At 39.5% G+C, this 23,898-nt stretch overlaps 2 protein-coding genes across 2 annotated transcripts; one reads left to right on the forward strand and one right to left on the reverse strand.

Moving 5' to 3' along the window:
- The first annotated feature begins 1,244 nt into the window (after positions 1 to 1,244).
- Positions 1,245 to 8,090, forward strand: LOC140926676 (uncharacterized). The gene is made up of 12 exons (XM_073376393.1): positions 1,245 to 1,525; positions 1,651 to 1,729; positions 1,918 to 1,974; positions 2,332 to 2,443; positions 2,668 to 2,709; positions 3,270 to 3,343; positions 4,005 to 4,114; positions 4,538 to 4,634; positions 4,747 to 4,823; positions 5,363 to 6,569; positions 7,019 to 7,120; positions 7,843 to 8,090. The coding sequence occupies exons 1-12, from the start codon at positions 1,392 to 1,394 to the stop codon at positions 7,975 to 7,977; spliced, it is 2,226 nt and encodes a 741-aa protein (XP_073232494.1). The 5' UTR covers positions 1,245 to 1,391; the 3' UTR covers positions 7,978 to 8,090.
- Positions 8,091 to 11,084: 2,994 nt separating this feature from the next.
- Positions 11,085 to 14,886, reverse strand: LOC140927848 (riboflavin transporter 2-like). Its single transcript, XM_073377532.1, has 2 exons — positions 13,579 to 14,886; positions 11,085 to 11,678 (listed from the first exon to the last, which is right to left on the reverse strand). Exons 1-2 carry the CDS (start codon positions 14,758 to 14,760, stop codon positions 11,493 to 11,495), a joined length of 1,368 nt encoding a protein of 455 aa, XP_073233633.1. The 5' UTR covers positions 14,761 to 14,886; the 3' UTR covers positions 11,085 to 11,492.
- Positions 14,887 to 23,898: the final 9,012 nt, after the last annotated feature.

The following is a 23,898-nucleotide window of genomic DNA, read 5'->3' on the forward strand; positions in this document are numbered from 1 at the left end:
CATAGACTCAAGTGCTTTTTCCCCATAAATGTACGACTTGTTAGCATGGTGGAGACAAAAAGTAGTTTTTTGTTTGTTTGTTTTTTCTTTCCAACTCGTCACGCACGAAGTTTCATTACGTGCCAGTTCGGCCCTCTACATCCTGTCTTGAGGTGTTGGTGGCGGCAAAGTATTGATTTACTGTTATCCTCAATGTCCTCGTGGCTATTCTCATACTAGGGTAAATAAGCTTTATACTGCAGGTGGAATTTCAAGAGATACTAACTAGGCAGCATTCCTGTCGAATCTCGCAGACAAGATTGTGATTACAGTAAAAACCCGCATATAAGTACCTGGAATATTCGAGGTCAGGCTGAACAGGTTCTTATATTTTAGGATAGTTTTTCACAGTTTAGGCTGATTGGGTTCTTAATAGTTCTTATTTTACAGAGGTTGTCTAGTGTAACCATTGGTAGAGATATTGTACTACTAATTCATAATGGTTATGGAAAACATATTTCTAGTGAAAATCCAAATAAATGTAAATGAAAGAAAACGTATACACAATAACTTTTTGTCAGAATTTTCTCACGCAATCAGTTTAACTGACTATCAAAATTGACGTGATTTTTTTTGTAAAACAATCTATTTTTCTTTGCTAGGATGAACAGTTTCTTATATTTTGAGTATTTAAATGCCAAATTTCAGCCTGTAGGTTCTTATATGTGGGGTTTTACTGTACCCCGAAAAGTGGTCCATCTCTGGAATCTGGAGGGGCTTCTCTTACCCGACCAAAACTTGCGCTCAGACTTCAGTTCTCCGTTCACTCCCTCAGTAGTCTAAATTTCGGTGGAGAAATATTACAAGGTTTCGTTAGGGGTGGAATTTTTTAACAGTGTTTGACTATGCCCACCATTTCGTATTTGGTTACTCCCACTGATCTCTGACCTCTTGTTCCTGAAGAATGGAAGGCATAGGCTTGGACTTCTGACTCTGGTCTTGATTTGGTCGCACCGCGATTCCAATCTTTTACGTTCAATAATTACAAAATAAGATCACGAAAAAGGAACTCTCTATTCCCCCCTCCTCCCCCTAAAATAACCCCACCGACCTACGCTCTCTTTGAACGGGAACGAAGCGCGCTAATGAATAACGCGAATGCAAAAAGGGCGCGAATTATTTCCCGCCAAAACGTTAGCGCTGGAACAATCACGCAGACGCAGGGCTTTCCGTCGTTGACTTCTTTTCCGTTTTCCTCTCACAAAACATATGCGTAAAAGTTTCAAGTTTCGAGAGCAATATTCGAGTTTTAGTCTTTTCTCTTTGAGGGTATTGAATTCACAAAATTGTGAAGTAGACTTGGTGCGTTCTCTTAGAATCTTTGATGACAACTGTATTGCTAGACTTCGAAGATGAGGAACCAAGATGGCTTCTCCGGTCTGTTTTTTGCTCCTCTGCCAAACCTTGAGGAACTGATCGCTGTTGAGGCTGTCATACGAGCGGGAAAAGACGATGAAATAAGCGCTATTCAGCCAAAATGTTGCAGGTATTTCTTTAAACTGGTCTTGACTGTTGATGTTTAAACCGAAATCTGGATAAATTTGCAATAAATTCTGGAACCGATGGTGAAGTTTATTTTAATAATAAGACTTTAAGTCTTATTTTTTGCAGGGAGATCATCTTCACAGAGCCCAAAGTTCTGTTGTCTCCACTGTTAGATGACAGGAATAAGCTGTTCCTCATAACACAGGTGCAACTAAAAGTCAAATATGCTGAAATTTGCCAACGTTGTAAATATAACTTTTAATATGCCTACTATGATGTTGAGCTGTGTTAAGGTAATGGACTTACCAAATGAAGAAATATCAGAAAACCTTTTTTTATGGGCTTACTTTATCTTAAGCTTATTATTGAACCTTACTTTTCTATTTCTCTTAGGAGATGATTTTTCATTCCTCTGAATTTCAAGAGCTGTTACAAAGGCTAAAAATAAAGGTAAGCTTAAGCTTTAAACTGAATTCGAAGTTTCGAAGTGGATTTTAAAATAAGCTTACCTCACTCTTATTTTTCCATCCAAGTTGTCCATGTTCTCAATAAGCTTAAGTAGGTTTAGTATATGAAATACGACCCTTCGAATAGTTTTGAATGAAATGAGGACTGACTAGATGTTCAACACTGAAATTCACATGTATACATTTGTTAGTTGCGTGTAGAACTACCACAATCTGTAGAATGTGAGGTACTGCTATCAACTAGTAATCAGATTCGTTTAAAGCTTGATTATATCATTACACAAGACCCACGCTCAGATGTAAAATTTCCTGTTGTTCATCTTTTTTTTTTTTTTACCAGGAAACAGAGCGAGTAGATCTGACCAAAGGCTTGTTTCAGTTTTGTTTTTCATTCACAATGAAACAGAAGCTCGCACCACTATGGAACAAGGCTGGAGAGTTCTTTGTACAAGGTAATTGATGGACATTCAATATCTTTATTAACCCAGAAAAAGGAACACTAAAAAGTAACGGAAGTTATCCTCCGATCAATGCTGATTTAAACTCTTAAGAGGAAACGTAAGAGATAAATTTCAATTGAACAACTGAAATGCCCTCTTCCTTCGCATTGATGAATCTAGAATACTGTTATTGGCAGACTCTTAAGTTATGTCCAGTGTTTCATATTTCTTTGTAGGTCGTGACTTCATGCTGGAAAAAACGAAACTGAATGCAGTTTGTAAGTAAAACTCATAGTTAGGGTGAATGATTAAGTTTTCTCGCCTATTCTCTAAAAACAGACACCACGAAAAACTTCCTGTGCTTTTTTCACCACAAAAGTTAGTACTCTTATTGGTGTTTAAGGAGATAAAACTCTCTCCCGATCGCTAAATGATAAAATTCCTAACATTTGATAACTTGTTATCGCCACTAAGACATTCCCGCTAAAGCCTGTACTAGAAAGACGATGGCTATCACATTTTCCCACCAAAATGACGTTGGTTCGCGCGCACACTACTTAGTATCAGGGCGGATAAAGGTGGACACTATTTAGTATCAGGGGGATAAAGGTTGCCTAACATTTATCCGCCCTGCTTAGTATTGAGAAAATTTCGTTCTCGTAGTCGTCCTGGTCTTAGAATCTAAAGCTCTGTATTATTCCTTGTCTAGCTGAGAAATCAGCCTTGTGGAACAGTTTCTGCCTGTTTTTCAATGAGCATCTGAGAACACAATAGTCCATTCCCTTCCCTTTGTGATGCCCACTACAGAGTCTAATTTCTTGTATGCGTTTTTATGCAGCCTTGGAAGTAACAATTAGTGACAAGATCAGTATTGGATTACAGGCTTATTCTTTAAAGTCAAGCCCCTGCATGGTAATATAATTTGAAACAGTGTAGGTGCTGTTTTCAAATTGAGACGAGTTGACTAAGGCCAAATTTAAAAATGGCCGGTCTGAGGGAAGCGTGACCAAGATTTATTGTTTTGAACTATTTATGTCATGAAAACTGGCAACGGAAAGTGAGAGTTTTCGGGGATGACTATATTGTCTTGGGTGGAAAACCTTTCAAAAGCATTAAATTGTGCTTTGCTCAAGCCCAAAAAATTCTTTCCAGGGACATTTTGAACTTTAGAATAATGGGCATCCATAAATCTAGCTAGGATTACGTGAAAGCTTTAGTAATAGGGTTGGGGATTAACTACAATCGTGGACAAAGGTCCTTGGGACAGTGCAGTATTCATAATTTTCTTTAATTTCCCTCATAAAACAGTGCATCCTTTTCGAAATTGTCTTGCAGTTCTCCCTCCCCCCACCCTATATAAGTTCTGTATGCACGCGTCCAACTTTGTTTGTGGGGTGAAGGGAGGGGTTGGGCATTAGAAAACCCCCCAGAAATGCAAAAGTGTCCCAAGACTTTTGTCCATGATTGTAGCTACGTTGGCCTGGGTGGAGAGGGCAAAGTAAGAGAATAGAAGGAAATTTACTGAGATTAATGATTTGTGAATACGGTAAACTGCCTGTTTTTACTTCTTCAGCCAGAACATTTCACTGCTTCGACAAGAGCATTAGACGAATTTAACATCAACGAGAAAGCTGTGATCACTGATGCAGCTATTTCCGATGATTTATGTTTTGTGTTGCCGAGGTAAGGAACGCACCAATAAATTTTAAAACTCATTTAATTAAAATTTTTTGAAAAAATATCCATGTGAGTCGCCAAGGGTAAAAGAATACAAATTGCCATAAATAACTGAGTCTTGACTTTCTGGTGGTGGTTTGACAGGTCTTACAACAAAAAGTTGACAAACTATTATCATAGATATTCAAACGAGTCGGCTGCTTTCTCAGAAATAGGTTTTTAATATATTACATCCAATTAGTATATGCAGTATTACTAGTTTCTAGACCAATCATCAAGACTCTAACGACGAAAATTTTCATTTTCTTCGTGTTTACCGTTATCCAAGCAATAAAAATCATGAAAAGTTAACATCAATGCCCAGTTGTGTTTGATTTGTAATAAGAGGATCTTAAAGCTCGTTTAACCAAACTTTTTTTGCTATTTTAGCTTGAAAAAAGGGAGAATCTTCAGTATAACGCATAACCTTCCTGAGGAATGCCCGTTTGCTAGTTATGAAGACTTACGAAAACACTGGAAGTTTATGGTAGGTGTACCTTTGAGGTTCTTAGAACTCCCTTTTTGTGTTGAAAAATGGTGGCAGGTGACTTCTGGTAGCTTCATTTTTATTTGTCGTTGTTACTTTTCTTTTTACGCAGTATGGATACAGACTACCGGCTGAGGAAAATGTTTTTTACAACGTACATTTCTATTATATCCGTGGGAGAATATTTACGTATCCTTTAGATGGGCCTGTTTATATCGACAATGCGCTGACGTCAGTTGAATGAGGGTCACAAAAGCAGAACTTAAGTAATCTCTCTTGCCATTCACATGAAAATACTTTCACTTAATAGCAATGAGTGGCGACGCAAAAATCAAATCAAACACGAAACTTCTTTGTTATGCTGTTTCGAAAAGCTTTTCTAGGCTGTCTATGTTGAAAGTGCACTTTTATCAACCCAGGAAACAACAGGTGACATTTAGACACCACATCCATCTTACAGAAGAGTCATTATATTCATATCTAAGATAGCAAGATGTGACTGTATTTTTTCAATCAGGGCTGTTGCTAAGATTTCGAGTTGCCGCGTATATAAGTAGGAGGGAAATTGAGCAGCTAGGAGGTTCTTTTGGGTCTAGTCTACCTTTGTCTCATTTTAAAGTAGCCGGGGCTGAAGGCCGTTATTAGCCGGGGGAAATCCTCGGCCCTCAGTGACAGCCCTGTTGAATACGATACCAGTTATGTTTAATTTCTTTACCAAAAGCGATCAGATACCCAGCTAGTTGTATCCGCAGCAGTCAAGCCATAGCATCGCCTCGCTGCGATCATCAGCTGATTTTTACCACTTTTCTGAGAGACTTGTCTTCCCGAATGCCTTTCATCTGTGCTACACCCCTAGCGCTGACGTCTGCACCTCTCTACCCAACATGTAGACTTCAACAGGCAACCTCTCCAAACCACAGTAACCTAACAAGGACAGCGCCTCACATGAACCACTGTAGACCTTTCACCGTTCAACAACAGCCTGCATGTGAACTGACGAGGCAAGCCATCTCGGCGTCGCCGTTTTCATCTCGAGCAGCATCTTCCGAAATTCATCAAACCGCGACCAGCGATGGTATTGTTAATCGCCGGATAATACCCTCTTTTAATCCAACGAGCTTGAGGGTCACTGCTCATATTTCCCCGGTACCTTCTTACCTCTCTTCAGAAACTCCTTTTGTTCCTCGATTCACTAGTAAGCATGTGCTTAACACTGAACATAGCAGGTCAGCCACATGTAACTCTACTTCTTCATCCACGCCTGCCACAAGAATTGTCCCAACGTTTTCGAAGAAGAGAGTGCAGTCTTGTGGAAACGATTCAACAAAGAGAACCAAAACGGCTACGTCTAGAGTTTGTGCCCTTGGTAAAACTGTGCAATCAGAGGGAGCTTCATCTTTGTCTTCGTCACTACCTCCTCCTAGCGTAATAAGACCGGTCACAGGGGAAAACGTAAGTAATTTACACAAACAATCTCAGCAAAGGAGCACTCAAAACCACAGAAGCATTTTGATGGGACAAGACATCGGTCTGAGTGAAAGCCATGGTATTTCGTCAAACTTTAACAGGGAATTGTCCACTGAGCCAAACGTGGCGATTTTGCCTGCTGCGGTTCACATCAATAATGCTGATGTGACATACAGCGCTAGCACTCCAGTGCCAGTTTCAAAGTGTTTACCCCAGAAAAGACCAGGACTCGTTATAACACAAGCTCCTTCTACCAAAGATCATCTTTCAGCCTCATTTACGGGAAACGTGCCTTCGAAGCAAAGCAACAACAGGACTGTTAATCCTTCCTTCTTAGGTGATGTTCTTGTAAGTGAGTCGCCTTTTTCAGGACTGGTTAGAGGCCACCCAACCTCTATTCAGCTGCTACAGCAAAGGCGCATTCTTGGCCAGTCCCAATCTGTTCTTGATTTAACATTGGGACTTCAGGTATTAAAACCGTGTTAACAATTCTTAAAAAATTTTTTCATTGTTAGATTAAATTGAAGGAGTGATTTTAATTAACAAAATACTTGAAGTCAAAAAGCAGCATTCACATGACAAAATCAACAGCCTAAGCCTAAGGTGGTGCCCGTCATCGTCCAGACGATACGCATGCACCACTCGCCCCAGCCTACAATAACGATTTTTGTCACACCAGAATGAAATATAATGCCATAACGAGAATTTCTGATTCTCATTGATAAATGGAATGACTTCACCAGTTCGGGAATGGAATTTCGACTCGGTATCCGGGATGTAAATGGATGCAGATATATAAATCCAGTGAAACTTATTCCGATATCATGCGAATAGCCCCTACACTACCGAGGAATTAGTCAACAGGAAACTTACCGAACTATGCATAATTGTGACCTTGAAATAACTGTGTTTTTAAGGTGGAAGATTTTCCTCGCGAGGAACCACCTGCTAAGAAGCCGAAGTCAAAGCCTAAAATTCAGGACAACATTGATGTGAGGGAGTTAGCGTTACAAGACCAGGTACAGTACATTTTCAAGCTTACATAACCGCATAACAGTAGGCAAGTTCAGCCTAGCCTTTGTTCTATGCTTCAGTTTGCCTTTCCGTACTGTAAAGGAAGTGTTTGTTTCTAGGTGTTACTCTATCAATAAATCCCAGCTGACTTGCAGCATCTCAGGCTATTTTACACACTAAGCGGTAGGGAGATTGTGCTGAATGACTCTGAAGTTTCGTGATCACAGTTAAGAAGTCTAAAATCAAATAAGTAATTTTAAAAAAATACGCAAGTTGTGATCTGATCCGATTCTCACAAGGAAATGAATGAATGTATGGAAAAGTACTAAAGTATACAGAGCTTTTCGTTTTCTGCGCCACGCATTTTGGAAAGAGAAGATTGAGGACAGAGTAAAATTATTGGAATTAAACGTGATAAAATGTTGTCTAAAGATGACAAAGGCCGATTTGCGTAAAATAGGTCTTAAAATGAAGGAAAGACGTTTCAGAGAACTTAACCCCTGAGTTCCCCAGCGAAAGCAGGGCTATATCCCTCACTCCACCACCCCACTCCCCCCCATTGGAAATTGCGCCTCTGGCTTACCGGCCATGAATGCGGGATGGTCCCTTACCGAACCCCCTCACCATAGACATTATCCACGATGAACAATATCTTTCATGACAACGTTTACATCATTTTTTAGGTGATAGCTCATGATCAGCTTATTCCATTTACTTCTTATAACAGCTCCAAAAAGTAAACACCATCACTCTCGCCGACTGGCTGAAGAAAAGAGGTGTAGCTGTGAAATCAAAAGACAAGAAAACAGAGCTGACCAGTAAAGCCAAGCTGTACTTGGCAACAGTCCCACATGAGCCTTAACCATGCTCTTGCCGCTCCATGTTCTTTACCCTGCCTTCGTGCCTTCAATAATTTGATAAGTGCTCCCTGCACGAAAGAAAGCTTTAAGAATACTAGTTCTTTACAGCCTATGACGAGGGTCTGAATAGTTTAGAGTTTAGTGTTATTTACCCATAATTTTTAGTGCTTGCTGTTAAATTGGCCAATTTTTTCATGTTTACTGTTTCCGGAGAAAATACTGTTAAGTGCTCTGAAAGTTTGTCTTGAAAAAACCGTATCTGTACACTGTGAAAAAATATCTTTCACATATGAATATAACAGCGAAAGTAATGCCGAAAATTTTCGGATTTCTCCTCGGACTTCTTCGGTAGTCTAGCTTAGGAAATGTTGTGCAGTCTTCGAGAATCTAGCTCCCGTAGTTTTCGGAACAAAACAATATTGGCCATTTTGGAGCCCTTTTGATTCCTTCTGAAAAGAAATTACTGTTACAGTGAATTTTTTACTGTTTAACTGTTTCATGTTACAGACCCAAAAAATTTAGTACAGTGTTTAGTGTTATCAAGATACCCCCATTCAGACCCACTATGATATACTCCTCGATCCTTGGCTCTTCCACCTTCCGACTCCGACAAGGAGAAAGACCCCGGAAACAAGCCAAATGCCATTTCATAGTATGGGGTTAGCACTGTATTTAAGATTTGGCTTGGTTCTAACAAGACCAGTACCTCTAGAAAGGTACTGACCTGTTCAACGGTTCGAAAGGGAGTCGAGCAAGCTTCACGTCAGCGATTAGCTGTGCGAGTAGGGGTACAGGCTTTAAATTATAATGTGGAAAAGACCCGCTAAAGGTCAAAGTTATTCAGAAAATTTCCAGTACAGATAAAATTTGTAACAAAAATCATTTGCCACTGCATCGTGTTTTAATCTTGCCAGTTTTTCTCCCTTCCTTTTTGGCATAGTACGTACTACAAGCACACGTTTATTCTCACAATTACCCATAAGGCGACAGAACGTTAAAGAATCGAACCCCAAAAAATAACCATGACTGGTTCAAATTAAAAGGATCATCAGAAAAAAGAAAACAATCCGTGTATAAGAAATGTGGTCTGGGGCAGAAGGAAAGGAAAGGTCCAAAAATTATTTGGTACCACACCCTCAGTCTCCAGGACACCTGGAATAATTAAGGACAAAAAACACTACATTTGGACTCAGTCACCAAGCCAACCCACAATTGTTTGATTTCTTTGCACATTTCAGACGAATGGAAACATTCAGCCTTGTTCACAATTTTTATTTTACTTATGTTGAACTACCTATGATAAACATTAAAAATGTTAAATCAAGGAGACTACTAACAACTGTAAGTAACGTTTTAATAATTACTGTCTAACATCTCCTCAGGGTTCCTAAAGAATTTTGGATTCAAATTCAAGACTTTTTCTTGACTTTTTTCCAAAAGAAAAAAAATTTTTTTCAGAGTCAGGGTTATCAAATAGGTGATAAACAGAGACCTTAGAAAAACGCTGGTGGGCTGCAAACATACGGGCAAGATTTAATAAGGTTTGATCAAAACGAAAAAAAAAACTAAAAACAAAAAAGCACTTTTGGTAGCTTTTACCATTTTTTCCGGACTTCATCTCTATTTTCCAGACTTATTCCAGGTCTGGAAAATTGCTCGGAAAATTTCAAGACTTTTTCAAGAATTCAAGACTCTACGAACCCTGTCTACTGCTGTAACTAGATTATTTCTCTAGAATTAATTTCATGTATCACCAAGGCTTAGACCGAAACAAAAAGATAAGATTTTATGACTTTCACTGTTTCCAATCCAATTTTAATCCTTTCAGACTACCAACACTGACCAACTCCCTCAAAGCTCCATGTTAAGATGTAGATTAAACTCCATTACCTATAAATGACCTGGCGCAGCTGTTCAAAAATTGGATAACTTTAACCACTTGAAATGCTATTGGCCTCCCTAATACTTATCCGCTTGATAGTGATTTATCCAGCAGATAGCACTACTCAAGTTTTGACAACTGAGGCCTGGAATACGATTTTAAAATCTCAAGACCAGATAAGACCCAGGGGCAGCTAATTGGGTTGTGATATTTTAAGGCTGAAATTGTTGAAGGCACAGTTATCAAAAGAAATTCGGCAACAGCTCCCAGACACTCCTGTTTACTAATTGTAAAAAAAGTAGAGTGATAAGGTTCCGGAAGGTTCTTCCCCTTGCCTCAGTGCATTGATTTTGCCAGTGAGTATCCCACCCAAATTTGCTGCACCTGGTGGTCCAAGGATAAAAGAGGCCTGCAGTTTATAGGTACTATCAGTACAATTTTAAGCTTACTCAGCACAATTTTAAGCTTACATTATATCATGTTATAATAAATATGTAAAAACAATTTTTAAATATCAGCATGAAGATTAAAATTGACAAAACTTAATCCAACTAAGGAACTGTACAAATTCTCTTTAAACAGACAAGAGCATGACTGTGATATTTATTGTATTAGTAAAATAATTTGGAAATGAATTCCACTAGTAGTAAGAACTTTTCAAAGAATAATTTTAAAACATGTTTGATAAATTTCGTGACAGCTTGAGTTCGCAAAATATTTTTGTTACCCAAGGCTACAGTTATTATTTTTCCCACACCAAAGAATTACAAGGTATAGCTGCAACCAGAATAGTGTCAGCCCTGTTTTACGCCAGAAACAAAATTTCGCGGTGACTAACCAGAAAATTGTCAAAGACTACTTCAGTTCTATTCATTACTTAACACCAAACCTTGTTACTAACTTGTGCTTGACAAATTCAATCATACAGTTATGATTGATAACACAACTTTTTTGTCATCCACTCTGGTCTGTGATAATAGAGAGCTTTAGATTCGAGGATGTCTACGAAGATGACATTTCAATTTTAAGTTCTCGCCTATTCTCAAGTTCTCGCCTATTCTCTAAACACACACACCTTGGAAAGCATGATTGTACTTTTTTCACCACAAAAGTTAGTTGGCTTATTTCCGTTGAAGGAGGTAAAGCCCTTTCCCAGTTGCTAAATGATAAAATTCCTAACATTTGTTAACTTGTTTTCACCACTACAGCATTCTTGCTAGAACTCATAGGAGAATGACGATGGCTATCACATTTTACCACCAAGATGACTTGGTTTGCATGTGCACACTGCTTAGTCTTAGGAAAATATCGTTCTTGTAGTCATCCTCGTCTTAGAATCTAAAGCTCTCTAACACCAATCTAGTGATAAACAATTCAGTCTTTTGGTAAGAATTTGTCTGATTCCATTTGATCACCTGCTTGACAGATACAGACCAAATTGGACTTTACTCAGTCCTGTTTTCATTTTTACTAAGCTTAGCAACTTTTAAAACTAGAGATTTGGGTGTTTCTAGGAATAATATGAATGTAAAAAGCAAAGTGAGTTTTAAAAAATTATCTTACGAAAGAATGGTGAGGTGTTTTACAGCAGTTACATGTACCGTTGAGGGAAGACTGAATCACATCCAGTCTCATTTATTCTTGCTTAAACATGTGATAGACATTTACAGGGGCAAAAATTGCAAGAGCACCCACACAGGACCCCACTTGAGTGCTTATTCCATACCACAGCAAATGTTTGCGGCCTTTTTCACGCATGATTCCTCCAATGGCAACTTTGACGTATGTCACCACAGCAACAGCCGCAACACTTATCACAACCTATCAGTTGAAGAGAAACACATTTTATAACAATACCATCATATAAGCAACCTGTAAAGCTTATTGTTTATGATACAGCTGTGTGCCACAGGATACTGAATAGTGAGTCAATTAGCGAAATGCTTTTGTATAGAATGTTCACTAGCAGGAACAGAACTCAGACAGGATCAACTCATTTACATAATTTCTGGGAAAACAATAGGTAATATTGTCTGATAAGTATGTAAATGATCATGACGCGATCCTGTCCAAGTTTTGTACTTTGTACCTACCTAATGACTGCCCTGAATAGACTCTTTCAAATAATTATGAGTACTTGACTTGATATAAAATTTATTATATCCATACAAGTCTTATTGCCAAACTATTTCTACCACATAATCTACATTATAGCCAGTTCAAAATGTTTCATCAAAAGCAATGCTGTCACTCCACCATAGTTTCTTTGCTACATTAGGTTGACAAATAGCTAAAACAGGCAGTACAATGTAGTCAAAAACAGAAAGAGGGCATTTCTCTTTTCCTCGATCCTCCCTCAAAATGCACTCATCAAAAAAGCCAACTAAGCAGGCTAATGATTTTAACAAAAGTGATGATGTCACAATGGGTGTAACATACTGTAAAATTCCGAAAATAAGCCCCGGGGCTTATATTTTCCAAAGGCCCTTTCTAAGGGGCTTATCTATGGAGGGAAATTTGCATTTCAAAATCGATTGGGCTAACCTTATACTTGGAAGGAAATTTACTGTTTTTGCTTTGTTTACTTTGTATTTGAGGGCAATTTCCAAATACAAGCCCCTCGGGAGGCTTATATTTAGAGGGGTGATTTAACGGAGGGTTTTTTGCGTTACATGTTTGGGGAGCTTATATTTGGAGGGGCTTATTTTCGGTATTTTACGATATATGGCAACTCTCCTGGAGTATCTGGTCTCTGGGAAAAAGCACAAATCTACCGTCTGACCTACTGGTCACCAAATCTCCTGAATTTTGAGTTTCTATTTGCTTTATGTTGGAAGTAAGCTCATTTTATTTTTTGTCCCCAAAAAATCAAAAAAAACTTTTCCATCACAGTATGGTTTCTGTTGCATTTGGCAAATGTTTAATCGCCAACAAGACTTTATTTGTCAAAAAAACGAATTTTGACAATCTGTACTTCAAGTAACTTTGTATAATGTCTTGTACCACACCCATGTTATAATTTGGGGGAACAGGAGGGGGCAGGATACTGCAAAAGAGACAGTCTCAAGAATTTAGATCTCTAGAGGAAGGGATATGGTTAAACACGTGCAGATAAAGGTTGATGAAGAGTGATGTTTTGAACTTCCCCATGTAACCAAAATTCAAGTTTGGTGGATCAAAGGAGTCTTATCCCTTTGACAGTGTGCAGTTGTCGGCATGTTTAAAGGGGTTAATTTACAAGCAACCAATGAAATAACACATGACCTTTGGCCCAAAAACCTGATATCTTTTCAAGTGCCAATAGCACTGTTTAAGATCACTGTTGCCATGGTTACATTAAAATTGTACCTTTTGAAGCAAAGCAATGTTTTAACATTTCTTCACTTAAAAGTGATTCAATGATTTGGAGATACACAATTTCTTTTCTCATTTTCAAAAATATTTCCCGAGTGAGTGTACTGTCAAACCTCTTTAATACGGACACCTAAGAGACGGAACCAATATTGCCCGCTTTACAGAGGTGTTCGTATTATAAAGATAGGGAATGTGTGATTTTTGGCATTTCTGGGACCAAAGAACTGTCCGTAATAGAGAGGTGTCTGTATTATAGAGGAGTCCCTAAGGAGAGGTTAGACTGTATCAACACTCAAAAGAAAATGTCATATCTCGCCACGGCCATGTAATATCCTCTATTCAAATAGTTAAAAATTAATATACTTACAATCAAAACAGCACCAGAATTGTCACATTTCATCAGCACATCAGGACTTTGTGAGGCCACAATGAGGATGTAGGTACACATACCAAAGTACATGACGGTCAGCGCACTGATAACTACCACTGATGTGGTACTTATAAAGGGGAACAGAATACAAGTGACGGGATTGGCTATGGCTGACAGTGTGAGGGTCAGGTGATAAATGTAGTAGCTGTATGGTATACATGCATATGACTGGATAGCTGGTAAAATTCCATTACTCAGGCCCCCGGCCATGGCTATGATCAGCAACAGGAGCACAACACCACCTTGTGACAAATCTTCATCCATGACGACTTCTTTTTTTTCATATTTCTCATCCATCGGGGAAAGCTCAAGACCTGATTCACTGGGCTGTGGACTTATATGATACAAAGATTTGGAGTCTTTACCAACCTGCTGTCGCTTAGTAATGGGAAGCGTGTTTAAAGCAAGGAACGCCAAACCACAAGCTGTCATCATCGCACTGAGAAACCAGAAGAACACTTCAACAGAGAATTTTGGCTCAAGACCCCAGCTTCCAGAATCTGTAGCATTCCCTGATGTTCCATTAGTACCGTTCACAGGTGCCTCTGTCGGGCTTTGAGCTGGACAAGGGTTATGAGAACCTCCACCTACTCCCTGTCCCAATGCCACAAGACTCGGAAGAAGCCCGCTTAACCCCTCACCGGCAAAATACGGGCTCATGTAGACTTCTCGGAAGATGGCCATGTAGGGTATGAACGACACAGAGGAGGTACAATCTACCATGGAGAGAAAGAAACAGAGGACAAGCAGCGCTGTACTTCTCTCCGCTCCTGCGATGTAACTGGTTTCTTTCCAAAAAAATACCAAGAGAACGCACGACGTAATACCGACCAAAACACTGATGTAAATAACTGGTACCTCACGAACTACACGTGGGAAAAGTTTGTTGCCCACTGCAAATGCCAAGGGGGCTATGTTTGCCAGTTGAATCATAACAGTTAGATATGACGGTAGCGACCAACTTTCTGGGATTTCAGGAACAATTAAAGGTAATTCAACCCAGAGTCCATTGATTGCAATCCAGGAACCTGTCCCGAAAATGACCACGAGTGCGTAGGTGATCACTGAGATGCTGGCGAAGGCCCTCTTGGTCTTGTTCTTCAACCGTTCCAAGGTCATATTGACTAAAATAAAGCACTGATCTTTGCTGTTTTCTTTCAGCACGCTGATTAAAACTAGCTGATGAAAGCGACTGTTATGCAACGGGTGATATTAGTGTCATCTGCGATATTCTCCTTTTTAACTACAATCCGTATCCATGGACTTTGGACTGCCCGCGGAGATTGCTGGGATCCTCATTCAGATTGTTGAAGGGAGACTGGTACACAAGGGCTCTCAAGGTCACTCTCGTTGCGAGGGGTAATTTTGCCTGACTACAACGGTAGTTCCGCTCCTCAAGCAAGTTTTTAAACAGCCAACTGGTTCATTTCCTGTCAGATGGAATTATCAACTTGTTATTTTTCCGATGTCACGTTCATCTCCCTAACGAAACACCCTATAAAGGAAAGGCCAAGTCAGTCCATTGATCAAATGCAAAAAAAAAAAAAAAACACTTAGAACTGTAGAACCTTACTATAAGAGAAAAGCCAAAGAGGGCATAATAATAATAATGATAAAAATAATAATAATAAAAGCTTAATTTATTCTGCATGATGAATCAGCCTACAGCTTGTGTTAACTCATGTGGAGCATAAATAATCTAAAAAAAGAAAATCTGCACATGATACGACTATTTACACTTACAAGCAACGTTAATTAAAAAGAGTCATAAAACCTAGCAATGGTGACTGTGTCCATTTTCGTCACGTTAAAACTTAAAAATTGCTGATTTAAAAGATATGGACCTTATGAGTGTCAATCTTTCGCGGCTAAGTACTAAATTGTACTTTGGCCTATGGCTGTCGTGGCTGTTGGTAGATGTAATAAATTGTCGTCCCTGAGCTCCTTCGTGCGTACGCTGGATCGGCGAGGTAAATATGAGATTAACTGCTCGGCACACTGAAAACTGTGTACAATTTTGAAAATAAGTTGAAACCTAAGGAAACACCTGCGGTTTCTTAAGGTTAATAAATTAAGCTCATCGCGCATTGTCTGAGTACAGGCTTTTCTGTCTGCTTTGAGTATAGATGTCAAATTGTAAAGTCAAAATAGCGAGGTTTTACGAATTCTTATTTACACTAGGTTGAAGATAAACAAAAAGTGAATCTTTGTACAGGTTTTCATTCCCGTAGCATGTTTCATTTCGAAAACACAGCAATTTGAACTTCCGAGTTTTCACAGTGCGTGACACCAAAATAGGAATGCTGTCTCGTTGAAAAAAAAGTCTCTCCTCTTGATTTTCAGCAGTATAACCATTTCAAGTATTAGAAGATATGTTTATGTGTACGTATGTTAGTCCTCGAGTGAAAAGAAAGAGCTTTTATAGAAAAGTGAACTCCAGATGTTGTTGTTGATTTCCGGCGGCCATATTGGTGCACCAAAACGGTACATCAATATGGCGTCTCCATACAAAGCTCTACAAAGGTGCATGAAACGTTTCGGAAAATAACTCAGAAACTGTGGGCCACAAAGACCTGAGACTTGGACAAATTGTTTATATATTAGTCTTTTATAAAATTTCATTTTCTTGGCTTCTTTCACTGGACGGTTTCCAATTTATTTTTTTGTTGCCTAACAGTGAAAACGATCTATAGAACGCATAGCATAATTCTGAAAGCTTTCAAGTTTGTCTACCATTACCTTCGGGCAGTCTAACCGCACTACAGATCCGTAGTTAACTATACGTAGAATAGTCAGTTTAAAAATTTTGAGTAGCACAAATTGTGGTTAGAAAATGAGATAATCTGGTCAATAAACGAGGTTTAGGAAACACCTTTTTACAGGTTTGAGATAAGTGTTCATTCCATGTAAACAAACTGTCCAAGTGGATAATGGATTGCCTAGCTGCACATGAAATCAGTCAAATCAGTGACCCGCTTTTGTTAGTCTTCGAGGCGCAGGCTTTGGAAGACTTCTCCGAAGGGAAAGGAAAGGGTGCATCATCATAGACCAGCTATTCGCTTCACAAAATTTAAATTCTCTTGGTATTCCTGGAAGGTTCTATTTGGGTTGGGGGGTGCCTTCCATATAAAAGTAACCGGGATGCTCCTCTGAAGATAAGAATTTATTCATTCCAGCCACGCCCTCGTGGTGGGGGAAGGAAATCGTGACGACGCCGGCCAATGAACGTCTGGGTAGGAGGCTAGCTAAAGGGTAGAGCTGGTAGAGGTACTGCTGACAAAAAATGTGCTTTACTCAGACTGCAGACGAGTAATAGGGTTGGGCAGGAGCCGATTATTGCTTCCTGAGTGAGGATGTCACGAGACAAATGTTAAGAGGATGGGCCTCACAAACGATATCTAGACTTTGAATTTATTGACTTTAATTTATTGACTCTTCGGCAGATTTCAGTACCAAAACATATGTATAAAAACAGACAAAGTAACGGAAAAGGAAAAGAGTCAAAACAACAACAACGATAAACGAAATTTATGATCATGCATGGTTTCTACGCTACCCGCATTTTTTAAGGAATGCTTAAGTTCAGATTTTTGAAAATTCAAATTTTTGAATCCCCCACAACACACTCCTCCTAAATTTTGCATGATCCTGACTCGTTCAGTTACAAGCAGTAATAAAAGCTTTCACTGAAAGGCTTATTGTCATTACGCGAGTTATAGCCTGCGTAGCAGATGCTTGGAAGTAGTCGGCGCAAGAAAGACTCCCTCTCGCGCCCGTTCTTTCTTGTGCAAATAGGGCCATTTATACGAGGAAAAATAAGACGCGTCTTACATAAGACGCGTCTTAAATAAGACGCGAACTGTACCATTTATACGAGCATGTCTTATCTAATAAGACGCGTCTTAGCTAAGCCGCGTCTTATTTTAGACGAAATGTGCCGTTTATACAGAAAGCTCGCGTCTTATTTGAGACGCGTCTTATGTAAGACGCGTCTTATTTTTCCCCGTATAAATGGCCCTATTATATACTTCTAAGCGCCTGCAACGCAGACTACGCGAGTTACAGCCTGAATTGTATTTGGAAAACACAGTTTCTTTTGCGTAAGATGGCCAAATAGAGGAAATGCTAAATATAATAAATAATAATATATTTCCATTGGAAGAATCAAATTTATTTTTTTTCAAATTTTTGAAGCAGTAGTTAATCTTTATCCGCAGTTCAAAGTATGATTCATTTCATATATTTCAAATCATGTCATTTCCACCATCGCCGGTACATTAGTAAAGGACTGTGCAATAATTACCTGGAGGAGAGGGGGGGAGGGTTGGAAAATTAGAGGGGGGGCATAGGAGAAAATGACAACAAGAAAGAGGAGGGGTTGGATGTAAAATTTAAAACATACAGGCGGGGGGGCATTACTTTTTCATTCCTTTTTGCAAACTGGAAAAGTAGTGGAAGAGTTATTAGAGTTCAAATATAACTACTAACATTGAAATAAAACTGACAAATTTAGCAACTCTAAGGTGTTCTGATCTTTGAACTGTTGTTTTCCTATCTGTCATGCAATAGGAAAGGAATGCCTCCGTTATATATGTTAAAACAGTGCTACTTTATTTGCACTAGCTAGGATTTAATAAAATAGGAAACTTTAATTAAAAGTTGCAAAAGTAGCACTATAATGTTATTGAATGAAAAAGAAAGATGCCAATGTTAGCACAAATGTCATCATAATTAAGCAGAATGAAAAACCCAACTGTTGAAATTTTAATAGCGATACAAATTTAAATTATGGTAAATAAAACACAGTATGATTAAATTGAAAAAAAAAAGACAAAAAAAGAGCTAAATCTGACTGGAATTCCTGAGTTCTTACTCACGCACGCGGGAACCTTAGTGCCAGAGATGCTGTAGAAGGTGAGGAATCTCCCGATTCATGCGAAGACGACACAAGCTCAGAGCCCAGTGATTCTGATGACTCTTCGACGAGGAAGAAATCCAACAAGTAAACTATGTATGAGGGAATCGATTGAAGGAGATCTTTTTTAAGCGGGGGGGGGGGGGGGGGGGAGGGGGGGTATGTGATGGAGAGGGGGTGAAATTAAGTTTTGCTTAATGACAGGGGGGGTATGACATAGTTTTGGGGCATATTTCACCCATTTCCCAACCCCCCTCCAGGTAATTATTGCACAGTCCCTAACCGTCACAATGACTTGCTCTCCTGTTGGCTTGATTGGCTCAATGGATTGCTGGTCATCGCAAAGGTCAAGGTTCTTTTCCCGGTCAAGCTTGACATACTGCAAATTTATAAGCCCTGGGGTTATATATCTTCGCAAGGGGTTTTAGGAGGGGTTATAAACGGAGGGACTTATATCCCAAGGAAGACCGGGAGGGGAACGTATAAGCGGCAGTTTGCGGTACCTTGCTATGAATACACTCTGGTATTACTCTTTCATTAAAAAACTATTGAGACAAAGTGGGTCCACTTGTTCGAAAGCCGATTAGCGCTTAACCCAGGGTTAAATTTAACCCGGCTATCTTTGTTCAAAAGCATTTTCTCGGATAATTTTCTCTGTTATTCTTAAGAGTACCCAATCATTAACCTATTAACAAAAAGAATTAAACTGAATTTACTTTTAAGCTTTCAAATCTGAATTCAAATTTCGCACTAACCCTGGGTTATCTTAATCCAGCTTTGAACAACCCGGCCCAGAGGCATATCTAATCACCAAAGTGAAAGTTTTTAACAGGTCGCATTCCCAAAGTATGCGAAAGGGGTCCTTATACTCTTAGACTGTGAATTCAAAATCCTTCATAATTGCTCAAAACACCTCCTTGTGCACCAAAAGTTTAGAGATACACGTCCGAGATGATGACATCCTTTTAGCCTGAGAATCAGGCGCTCAGCGTGGCCCAGGATTTGAACTCAAGACTACCGTGAACAAATCCAGCTAGCGGTCAAATTTCTAGGAAACAGTTAGCCGGCCGTTTCTCCTAGAAACTCGATTCGCCTTTTCCAAGCCTAAAGTCGAACAGATTAAAAATACCGTGGGAACGATGGTTTCAATTATTTTCTCCTTCTGGTTTTAGGAGGAACTAGTGACTAGAATACCAAAATAATAAACTTGATTTCAACATAGTTACTAGAGGGGACTGGTTAATAAAAACCGGCAAAAAATCAAAGATGAACAAATGGGCCATACCTCTCAAGTTTGAGCATTAAGCCATAAGCTACAGTCACCATTTACAAACATATTGAAAACGATCATCACAACTTTATCAGATAAAGACGAAAATTTGTTATGGACAGTTTCATATTGACATCAGTGTCATAGCAACGAAATGTCGTCGTTAATTATTTCTCTTGAAGCCGTAAATTTTTATCTTAGATTTATCGAGCAGAGTTGTGGTGACCATTTTCCAAATCTTAATTTATTTAATAACGAGGTAGTTAATGCTAAAGCTTGGAAGAGTATTGCCCCTGAAAAATCCAGTCGAGCCGCCTTAATGGAACGTTTCTTTTAGTCAGGTAGATCGTCAAAATGCTACTCATCACTCGGTTGTGTACGTACGCTTAAGTCTAAAAGATCAGAGCTATCCTCGTCCCCAGGGCGCTTTTCCCTGGCTTAGGAGACATAAAACAAAGAGATATTTTGGACGGTATAGTCAAGAAGAGCCTGTTCCCGGGGAGTTCAGATGGTGGGGCGCGGCGCGGCGCGAAGTCAGAGAGCCAGAAAAAATTAAGGTGGAAGACTATGAGAGAGATGGAGAAAGCCCCGGGGGAGTACTCCCTTATAAAAGCCATGTATGTATGTGCCGCCCCAAAGGGTAGGGTTTTTGCGCCGTTTTGGTCTGAAAACGGATATAGACTTTCCCTATTTTGGTCTGAAAGGGTTTTGGTTTTCGAGGGAACTACGGGAGAGTATGAACGTATTCATCGTTTCAATTCCAAATGAGAAGAAAGAAAGAGAAATATGCGAATTCGAAATGGATTTTAAGAAATCTCTTTTGTTCCTGTTCTAATCTAAATAATGATGAAATACAGTGAAACCTCTATTGAGCGGACACCTTCGGAGCCTTCCCAAGTATCCGCTTAATCAGTAGAGGATGTACGCTCAACAGGGGCTTGTAAAAATTGCACAATATTTGTTAACGATTAACATTCAACGGTTGCTTAGCACTGTGATCAAGTTCCATATCGTTAAGGAAGCTATCCAGAGTTCAAGTTCATTACCTTTCATTACTAACTTTAATTTGTTTGTAAATGCAAAAACATTAACCGACTACAGTACGTATTTCAAGAACGTTATCCAATACTACTATTGTCAATTCAGTCCGGTGTCCGCTTAATAGAGGTTTTTAACAATAGAATTTAGTCAAATACAATTTATTTTAGTGTCCACGTCCGCCTAATACAGGTGTCCGCTGAATAGGGGTTCATTATAAAGGGAAATATAAGACGTTAATTTCGCGACCCGGCTTAGTGTCCGCTTAATAGAAGTTTCACTGTAATTTCTTAGAGGCCAGGTATGAAAATGGGTGTTAAAAACATGAGACTATTTTTGGTCTGTAATAGGGTCAGGATTTGAAGAAGGCGGCACGCCCCTTTTAATAATTCCTAGGCGTATCCCCCCGGGGGGAGAAAGGAGGTAACACATTTTAGATCAAGGTAATAGACCTTCGAGTGTCGACAGGAGCTGTCAAAATAAACCAATCAGGCTATACCAGAACCTGGTATACTGGAACTAGCTTTTGTTAAAAAGTACTACAGGCGTTCCTTCGCTCTCACCCCCTACCCCACCCCTCACTGTTTTTCCTTGTCATATCTCTTCGCGCCTACCCTACAATCTGAACGCCTGGAAAAGGCTAAGTCTGGGATACATTGAGGTACGTTGGGATCAATTGAGGTCTTTGGGAAACTGCACACCTACCCCTCCCCTAAGCCAAGATTTTGCCCTTGGGGGGGGGGGGGGGGTAGGTAGGCACGAAGCGTATAATGATCCAGAAAAGGTTAAGTCTGAGATAGGATAACAGGTATGTTTATCTAGAATAGCCTAAAACAGCTTTCATTTATATGAAAGCGATAAGTGATATGAAAAGTAAGTAAGAGTTTCTGGTTAATATCTAGACTGGGATAGGGAAGATAATGTTTGGTACCACAACTTGGTTTTATCAATTCCGATAAAAAAAAATCACCTTTCCAATTTGAACTTTAAATACCCATAAAATCATTGAACGCCGTTTCATTCAACTAATTCATTCTTTCTTGATGTTCAAGTGTTTACTATTCAATATATGAACCCCATCCCACCCACAATCCTTTGCTTCGCTCAGAGGAAGGGCGTTCGAAACTCCAGCTTTTGAATCTTTTTACTGTGGAACAGTTAACATTATCAACTCATTGAATAATAATAATAACAAATTCTAGCCGCCAGTGATATTGTACTCTGGGAGGGTGCTAGAGCCTTTTCATGCGCTGTTGCCCCTTTTGGTCATGTCCCGAAATATCACGCCTGGTACCCAGGGTGGTGTACCCATACTGGTATCCAGTTGCCATTAATTTATTCCCACAAAGGACTATGGAAAGGAAAATTAACTCGCATAAACGCACTTAGGAAGAAAGAAGAAAAGATGACTTCTCGTTTTTCTTCCTTTCTTCCCTTAGTGCATTGCGATCTCACTAAATCCTTCCCATTTGTCACAGCGCGAATAGAAATAAGCGACCGGGTACGAGTCTGGTACCCACGCAATTTCAGGGAGTATCCCGGGGGTAAAAATAGCGACGCTTCGCTTTTTACCCTCGGTTGTGACAATGTAACATCGACCTAGGGAAGGTTTTGTGTCCAGCGGTTTTACTGAAAACAAGGGTTTGTGGGGGCTGCTCAGTCTCGCGGGCTCACAAAACCTTCCTTAGCTCGATCTTATTTTGTATTTGCCTTTACCCTAGACCTTTGTCACGCGGAGGCCATTTTGTCTCAGGGATTTTTCTTCTGAGAACGAGGCTAGCTGTACATAAACAAAGCTTTTTAAATCTCCTGAGACAAAATGGCCGCCGGGTGACAAAGGTCTATTGCTTTTCCCTCCTTCCATACCTCAAACTTTTAATATGCGGCTCTTTATATGCGGAAAAAAAGGTTTCACTGAACCCCTTCTAACAACTCGTATCACCGTGTTGCCTTTACATGTCTTTTACAGTTTTCGAAGGCGCAGAGACTTCGGGGAAGGTTGAGCCTTCCCTTGGTCGTCGCGCCTACTTCAAATTTAAGACGGAATATATCCACCAGGAAGTTGAGTAATTTTAATTCTCAAGAAAATGAATGTCAAATTTCACAAGAATTGTGAAAGCACAGGTAAAATTCCGAAAAGTTCACGTGTAAGATGTAATTTTGTGAAATTTTACATTCATTTTCTCGGGTTCCCATGAGAAATTTTCTTTGGTGTTTTTACAGATGACTTATTACATATTTAGCCCTTGAAAATGTAAAAAAGAATGCAATATTCTTTAAATTATTCTGGTACAAGGTTTTTGTCCACTGAAAATTAAAATTACTCAATTTCCTGGTGGATTCCGTCTTAATTTCCTCGGCAGTCAACCTCGACCCCAGGGTCTTCTAGTTATGGCGGCGGCAGGAGGGTAGTTTCCATGGCTGTTCGCTTAATTATTAAGAGCATAAGCGGATAATTATTAAGAGCATGCGTTAAGTGTGTGTACATGGCAATTAAAGGGGGAATCACATAGCTGATTGAACTAACCGTGACAGAACACATTGCGTTTCAAATCCGTTTAAGTAAACAAGCCATCTAACCATACAATATCCTTGAAATACAAAGATTAAAAAAGGCTTGCTAAAAATGGGCGTTGACTTTCGGCAAGACTGCGTGACCAATATTGTGCTCTTTTAAATTAACTACCCGGTAAATCCTATATTAAGCCCCCCCCCCTCCCATATACGCCCCCTCTCTCTAATAAGCCCCCCCTTTTCAGGGGAAGGAATTTATAAGATCCCCTCTCTTTTAAGCCTCCCTCTCTCCTCCCCTCCCCTCCCCTTCACTAATAATTGAAACTTCTTGTGGACTGATCTGGGATGGTATATTTACCAACTCGAGGTTTGTATGTTTTTTGATCCTCGCCTGCAATGGCCTTCAACTTCTTGTACTTGAGCTTTTCCACTTTGCAAATTAAATAAGCCTCCGGCCTCTCTCAAATAAGCCCTCCGTCTCTATTAAGCACCCCCTCAAATGTGTTTGAAATAAATAAGC

This window comes from Porites lutea, chromosome 2, assembly GCF_958299795.1.
Source record: "Porites lutea chromosome 2, jaPorLute2.1, whole genome shotgun sequence".
Lineage (NCBI taxonomy): Eukaryota > Metazoa > Cnidaria > Anthozoa > Scleractinia > Poritidae > Porites > Porites lutea.

Coding starts and splice junctions, on each gene's coding strand:
- LOC140926676 (XM_073376393.1), top strand. CDS start 1,392: ATGAGGAACCAAGATGGCTTCTCCGGTCTGTTTTTTGCTCCTCTGCCA. Junction 1,526..1,650: donor ATTCAGCCAAAATGTTGCAG/GTATTTCTTTAA, acceptor TATTTTTTGCAG/GGAGATCATCTTCACAGAGC. Junction 4,635..4,746: donor GAAAACACTGGAAGTTTATG/GTAGGTGTACCT, acceptor CTTTTTACGCAG/TATGGATACAGACTACCGGC.
- LOC140927848 (XM_073377532.1), bottom strand. CDS start 14,760: ATGACCTTGGAACGGTTGAAGAACAAGACCAAGAGGGCCTTCGCCAGC. Junction 11,679..13,578: donor ATTCTGGTGCTGTTTTGATT/GTAAGTATATTA, acceptor TTCAACTGATAG/GTTGTGATAAGTGTTGCGGC.